The 7,457-nt window shown below is 59.5% G+C and overlaps 1 protein-coding gene across 1 annotated transcript; it reads left to right on the forward strand.

The window, feature by feature from the left end:
* Nucleotides 1-54: 54 nt before the first annotated feature.
* Nucleotides 55-6,394, forward strand: LOC115081327 (zinc finger SWIM domain-containing protein 4-like; the record flags this gene model as incomplete). The annotated part of the gene is given in 4 exon segments (XM_029585810.1): nt 55-209; nt 1,429-1,592; nt 3,711-3,792; nt 4,656-6,394. Coding segments are annotated over 4 exon segments (1,240 nt in total), but the record flags the coding sequence as incomplete, so codon positions are not given.
* Between the last annotated feature and the right edge of the window lie 1,063 nt (nt 6,395-7,457).

Here is a 7,457-nt window from a genome sequence, read left to right on the forward strand (position 1 = left end):
CTCACCCGTTACCGCATCCCCTCCCGCTCCCCCCCCCCCCCCCCCTCTCCTTAGGCTGCCGGTGTTGGAGACGGTGGTGTCCGCGACAGATCTACAGCAGAACATGCAGGACTCCATGGTGGCTCATCGCTTCCCCCGCTGGTTCATCCTGGGGCACCTGGAGACGAGGCAGTGTGAGTTGGCCTCTGCCATGCTCACCACAGCCAAAGGTAAGCCTGAAGCCAAAGACGCAGAGAGAGAGGGGGGGGAGTGGGGGTTAGCGGCAGACGCTGCAGGAGAACCAGAGGGGAGACGGGAGGCAGAGTCCAAGCAGCATGGAAACGCCTTAAGAGCTTGGCCCCCATTAAAACCAGCGCAGGGGGAAGGGACGCAGGGGACACACCTGGAGGAGTGAGTGGTGGGGAGGGGGAACTGCTGGGAGTTAATGCCAGGAAATAGAGTACATGAGAATCGGGGTCAAGATCCATGGGATGTGGAGAAGCAAAGAGTGAGTCAGCCCTGAGGAAGAGGTGGCTGGGAAGATAACATCCTGCATGGGAGGAGGGGGACACTGCATGGGTGCAGGGAGGCGGGAGATACTGCAGGGAGGAGGGGACACTGCATGGGTGCAGGGAGGAGGGGGCACTGCATGGGAGGAGGGAGACACGGCATGGGTGCAGATGGCACTGGAAGGAGGGGGCACTGCATGGGTGCAGGAAGGAGGGAGATACTGGAGGGAGGAGGGGACACTGCATGGGTGCAGGAAGGAGGGAGGCGGGAGACACTGCATGGGTGCAGGGAGGAGGGGGCATTGCATGGGAGGAGGGAGACACTGCATGGGTGCAGATGGCACTGGAAGGAGGGGGCACTGCATGGGTGCAGGAAGGAGGGAGATACTGGAGGGAGGAGGGGACACTGCATGGGTGCAAGGAGGAGGGGGCACTGCATGGGCGCAGGGAGGAGGGAGATACTGGAGGGAGGAGGGGACACTGCATGGGTGCCGGGAGGAGGGGGCACTGCATGGGCGCAGGGAGGAGGGAGATACTGGAGGGAGGAGGGGACACTGCATGGGTGCAGGGAGGAGGGGGCACTGCATGGGCGCAGGGAGGAGGGAGATACTGGAGGAAGGAGGGGACACTGCATGGGTGCCGGGAGGAGGGGGCACTGCATGGGCGCAGGGAGGAGGGAGATACTGGAGAGAGGAGGGAGACACTGCATGGGTGCAGGCAGGAGGGAGATACTGGAGGGAAGAGGGGACACTGCATGGGTGCAGGGAGGAGGGAGACACTGCATGGGTGCAGATAGCACTGGAAGGAGGGGACACTGCATGGGTGCAGGGAGGAGGGAGGCTCCCCCCAGAGGTTCTCCTGTGAAAGAGCTGACGAGAAGCCCCTGTAACCTGCAGGTGCATAGAATTAACCCCCCTTGACCCTTTGTCGCCTCCTGCAGGGGACCCCAAGTGGCTGCACACGGTGCTGGCATCGATTCAGCAGAACATCCACTCCCCGGCCCTGCTGTTCAAGCTTGCTCAGGACGCCTGTAAGACGGCCACTCCTGCCAACGCCCCGGCAGACAGCACCCTGCTCACCCTCTCGCTGGAGCTGGGGCTGCAGGTGAGAGGCGGGGAGGGGAGGGGAGGTGTGCACGGGTTCAGAGCTGTGTCAGAGGGGCCGTGCACGGGGAAACGTCTCCCTGCTTCTCTAGCAAAGGGAGGTTTTCATGCTTTTCATGCTGAAATGAAACTTGCATAGAGGTTGAGGAATTTGGATTTTCGGGCACGTGAGAGAGTCCCTGGTGAGAGGCTCCTCGGGAAGGAAGGTACAGAGAAGGGGATGGAACAGCCCCCATGTGAGGAAAGGCTGAAGAGGTTAGGGCTGAGGGGGGGGTATGATAGAGGATCTTTAGGATCACGAGATCATGAAACGTAAGGTGGAGAAGTGCAAAGCGAGGCACAGAGGGAGAAATCATCCCAGCTGCGGCCACGCGTGGTGCCGGGATCCACCCAGGCAAAAGGGCCTTGCACGACAGGTTCAGGGTATTCTGGCTCCTCTTGCAGGTGGTGCGACTCACACTCAGTGCTATGACTTGGGGGTGAGGGGTGAGTGAGGGGTGAGGGTAGGGTGGGGAGTGCATGAGGGGTGAGGGTAGGGTGGGTGAGTGGGGTGCAGTGGAGCAGTGTGGTACAGAGTATTCTGGCTCCTCTTGCAGGTGGTGCGACTCACACTCAGTGCTATGACTTGGGGGTGAGGGTAGGGTGAGGAGAGGGGGTGCTGTGGGCGTGGGGAGTGGGTGAGGGGTGAGGGTAGGGTGAGTGGGGTGCAGTGGGGTACAGAGTATTCTGGCTCCTCTTGCAGGTGGTGCGACTCACACTCAGTGCTATGACTTGGGGGTGAGGGTAGGGTGAGGAGAGGGGGTGCTGTGGGCGTGGGGAGTGGGTGAGGGGTGAGGGTAGGGTGAGTGGGGTGCAGTGGAGCAGTGGGGTACAGAGTATTCTGGCTCCTCTTGCAGGTGGTGCGACTCACACTCAGTGCTATGACTTGGGGGTGAGGGTAGGGTGAGGAGAGGGGGTGCTGTGGGGAGTGGGTGAGGGTAGGGTGAGGGGTGAGCGGGGTGCAGTGGAGCAGTGTGGTACAGAGTATTCTGGCTCCTCTTGCAGGTGGTGCGACTCACACTCAGTGCTATGACTTGGGGGTGAGGGTAGGGGGAGGAGAGAGGGTGCTGTGGGCGTGGGGAGTGGGCGAGGGTAGGGTGAGGGGTGAGCGGGGTGCAGTGGAGCAGTGTGGTACAGAGTATTCTGGCTCCTCTTGCAGGTGGTGCGACTCATACTCAGTGCTATGACTTGGGGGTGAGGGTAGGGTGAGGAGAGGGGGTGCTGTGGGGAGTGGGTGAGGGTAGGGTGAGGGGTGAGCGGGGTGCAGTGGAGCAGTGTGGTACAGAGTATTCTGGCTCCTCTTGCAGGTGGTGCGACTCACACTCAGTGCTATGACTTGGGGGTGAGGGTAGGGTGAGGAGAGGGGGTGCTGTGGGGAGTGGGTGAGGGTAGGGTGAGGGGTGAGTGGGGTGCAGTGGAGCAGTGCGGTACAGAGTATTCTGGCTCCTCTTGCAGGTGGTGCGACTCACACTCAGTGCTATGACTTGGGGGTGAGGGTAGGGTGAGGAGAGGGGGTGCTGTGGGCGTGGGGAGTGGGGTGAGGGGTGAGGGTAGGGTGAGGGGTGAGTGGGGTGCAGTGGAGCAGTGTGGTACAGAGTATTCTGGCTCCTCTTGCAGGTGGTGCGACTCACACTCAGTGCTATGACTTGGGGGTGAGGGTAGGGTGAGGAGAGGGGGTGCTGTGGGCGTGGGGAGTGGGTGAGGGGTGAGGGTAGGGTGAGGGGAGAGCGGGGTGCAGTGGAGCAGTGCGGTACAGAGTATTCTGGCTCCTCTTGCAGGTGGTGCGACTCACACTCAGTGCTATGACTTGGGGGTGAGGGTAGGGTGAGGAGAGGGGGTGCTGTGGGCGTGGGGAGTGGGTGAGGGGTGAGGGTAGGGTGAGGGGAGAGCGGGGTGCAGTGGAACAGTGCGGTACAGAGTATTCTGGCTCCTCTTGCAGGTGGTGCGACTCACACTCAGTGCTATGACTTGGGGGTGAGGGTAGGATGAGGAGAGGGTGCTGTGGGCGTGGGGAGTGGGTGAGGGGAGAGCGGGGTGCAGTGGAGCAGTGCGGTACAGAGTATTCTGGCTCCTCTTGCAGGTGGTGCGACTCACACTCAGTGCTATGACGTGGCGGCGCCGGGAGATGGTGCGGTGGCTCGTCAGCTGTGCCACGGAGATTGGTAAGAGCTGAAAGGGCCCCCAGGGACTTTACACCCAGCTGTGGCCCCTACACTCCTCTACAGCGCTGGCCCTTGCCTACTGATCCATGATGTCATTTCCTGGGCCCCTCCTCGCCCTCCCTGCCCTCTCGTCCTTTCCTGGGCTCCTCCTCGCCCTCCTCGCCCTCCCTGCCCTCATGTCCTTTCCTTGGCCCCTCCTCGCCCTCCCTGCCCTCACGTCTCTCCTACACAAGCCTGCTGCTCTCCACCCACAGGGCAGTCACAGAGAGTCCTCGCCCCTCCACACATTACCCGGCCAGCACGTGAGACCAGCAACACCTTGGGGCCAGAGGCAGATTTGCTGCCGAGCAAGCAGACCTAATTTACACAGTGAGCTCCCCTAGGAGGGTAAATCTGCCCTCAACCAGTGCATTTCAATCAGAATCAAACTGCAGAGCCAGACAGCCCTCATGAATTAACTATTGCAGCTTTATAAAAGTAGAGTAGCAGAGGTTTACACAGATTTGCACATCTCTAACATGAAACCCAGAGGAAGCACTCGGGCCCATGCACTGCCTATGCCACTGCACGAGGTCAGGAACCAGGAGCCTCACCCGGCAGCACAGGCAGGGGCCCCCCCCCAGCTCAGATGCACAGACTGTATCAGCTTCATCACCCAACCAGCAGCCAAATCAAAGACCCCTCCCACCCCCAGACCTCCAGCAGCCTCGCTGTCCATCCCTGGACCATAAAACTCCGACCCCCACATCTGGCCAGACACCGAGAAAGGAAACGCGGGCATTAACCCCCCAGCCCCCGCCACCCTCCCTCCTGCAGTAGCGTGCACGGCCCCTCACCCTCCTCTCCCTGTGGCTTTCTTGCAGGAGTCCAGGCCCTGATGAACATCATGCAGAACTGGTACTCGCTGTTCACCCCCATGGAGGCCACGACCATCCTGGCCGTGACGGGCACCACCCACGCCACGCTGCTGCGGCTCAACCTGGACTTCAGCCAGCGGGAGGAGCTCTGCAGCTGCGCCCGCACCGTGGCCCTGCAGTGCGCCATGAAGGACCCCCAGAACTGCGCCCTGCCCGCCCTGACGCTCTGCGAGAAGAACCACGCGGCCTTCGAGGCCGCCTACCAGATCGTGCTGGACTCCGCCGGCGCCGGCATGGGCCACTCCCACCTCTTCACGGTGGCCCGCTACATGGAGCACCGCGGGCTGCCGCTGCGCGCCTACAAGCTGGCCACGCTGGCCCTCTCCCGCCTCAGCATCGCCTTCAACCAGGACACGCACCCGGCCGTCAACGACGTCCTCTGGGCCTGCTCCCTGGGCCACTCCCTGGGCAAGAACGAGCTGGCCGCCCTGGTGCCGCTGGTCATCCAGAGCGTGCAGTGCGCGCCGGTGCTCTCCGACGTCCTGCGGCGCTGGACCCTGCCCGGCCGCCGGAGCGCCGGCAAGCTGCTGGCCACGGACAAGGGCCCGCTCTGCCAGCTGCTGGAGGCGGCGGTGGCCGCCTACGTCAGCACCACGCACTCGCGGCTCACGCACATCAGCCCGCGCCACTACACGGACTTCATCGAGTTCCTGTGCAAGGCCCAGGAGACCTTCCTGCTGGCGCCCAGCGGCCACCTCCAGTTCGCCCAGTTCCTGGAGAACCTGAGGCAGACCTACAAAGGGAAGAAGAAGCTGCTGCTGCTGGTGCGGGAGCGCTTCGGATGAACCGCCGCGACCGGCGGCGCGCGGGAACCCCAACCCCCCCACCACCACCCCCGTCACGAAACGGTATTTATTTATTTAAACGATCTGAAGAGGAAGCGAGGAGGCCGCGGGTGCCCTCGTCCGTGCCTCGGCCGCCCTGCGAGTTTCTTCAGTATTAAGGGCGAGGCGCGGGGGGGGCCACCTCTTCCACTCCGGGGAAAGCATGAAGGTCGGAAACGGGTGAAGGTTTAAACTCAGGAAACCCCCCCCCCCACGGCAGGAGAGGGGAAGGGGGCGTGAAGAGCCCCAGCCTCGTCCGGGGGTAGAGGGGGGGGGGGAGTTGCACCCTCTCTTCTCCCTTACTCCTCCTCTTCCCCTCCAGCAATAAAACAGCCCCTTCCTTCCTTCCTTTCTGTTTTCGGGGGTCAGGGGTCGGCTGTTGGAGATATATAAATATATATATTTTTATTAAATTCTGAAATGAAGTTCCGTAGCTTGGGCATAGCAAAACGTACTTATGAAGAAAAAGCGTCACGCGGGCCGTCCCTGCCCGCGCGTCCTCCTCTCTCTCTGCTGGTGGGGGCTTGGGGGCGGCAGGGTCGCGCCCCCTCCCACCTCAGCCCCAGGAGAGAGAATCCGGCTTTCAACCTTGCACCTCGCACCCCTGGGCCCCCTCCCAGCTTTATACCTCACCCCGCAGAACCGCTGGGGGGGCCCTCAGCCCGCACTCAGGAAGACTGCACTGGCTTCCTCTGCTCTTCTCCTGATCGAGGACTGTGCCCGAGACGGGAAGCAAACGTCTGATGAGAGACTTGGAAGCTTTTTTTTTAATTTTTTTTTTTTTTGGCTTGGTTCGTTGCTCCATGAGTCTGCTGACTGCTTTCATTTTGTGCCTTTTTTTTTTTTTTTTTTGCTTTTGGTTTTTAATTCCAATACAATGTTTTTTGTTTCACTTTATTATTATTATTTGTTTTCTATTTATTTAATTTTGTGATTTTGTAATGTATAATGTAAAAATTATCTCTTTTTTTTGAAAAAAAAAAAAAAGACTGCTGGAGTGTGTGTTTTTTTTTCTGGTTTGTGGGGATTGATCTGGCTTTCGGGTGGGGCCGCCGCTGCCCCCTCACAGCACGGCGGGCGATTTGGAAACTCCCGGCGCGTGCCTGCGTGACGCCGCGCGACAGTGCAACCGACTTCAGAAGGAAGCATTACTGACCTCTGTAACCGAACCAAACTGTGTCCCATCACCGAAAGGTACTTGAAAGCTTGCAGCGAGGATGTGACATGGGGGGGCGTACGTGAGGGCCAGTCAGACCGCCGGCGTGGGGGGGAGACCCCTGTATTTAGCCCAGGCATGGATGGGAAGGGAGAGGCCTCCCATGAGCTTAAGAAGGCAACTGATTGCCCAGGTTGCACAGGCAGACTCCCTGTGACGTTTCCCTCTGAAAATGCAGTGGCGGGGGCTCTTTACTGATAGATGCACGAGCCTGGAGAAGGAGGGTTGTGGTAATGGAGAAGAGGGCGCTGGCCGGGTAAGTAACTTAGCCGGGGATGACTTATGATGATCAGCGGCATATGAAATGCTAAGAGAAATTAGGGAAGCTAACCAAATTGGTAGTGCAGTAATAATGGGAGACTTCAATTACCCCAATATAGACTGGGTAAATGTATCATCGGGTCACGCTAGAGAGATAACGTTCCTGGATGGAATAAATGACATTTTTATGGAGCAATTGGTTCAGGAACCGACGAGAGAGGGAGCAATTTTAGATCTAATTCTCAGTGGAGCACAGGACTTGGTGAGAGAGGTAACGGTGGTGGGGCCGCTTGGCAATAGTGATCATAATATGATCAAATTTGATTTAATGACTGGAAGGGGGACAGTAAGCAAATCCAAGGCTCTCGTGCTAAACTTTCAAAAGGGAAACTTTGATAAAATGAGAAAAATTGTTAGAAAAAAACTGAAAGGAGCAGCTACAAAAGT

Source organism: Rhinatrema bivittatum, unplaced genomic scaffold (assembly GCF_901001135.1).
Source record: "Rhinatrema bivittatum unplaced genomic scaffold, aRhiBiv1.1, whole genome shotgun sequence".
NCBI classification, from domain to species: domain Eukaryota; kingdom Metazoa; phylum Chordata; class Amphibia; order Gymnophiona; family Rhinatrematidae; genus Rhinatrema; species Rhinatrema bivittatum.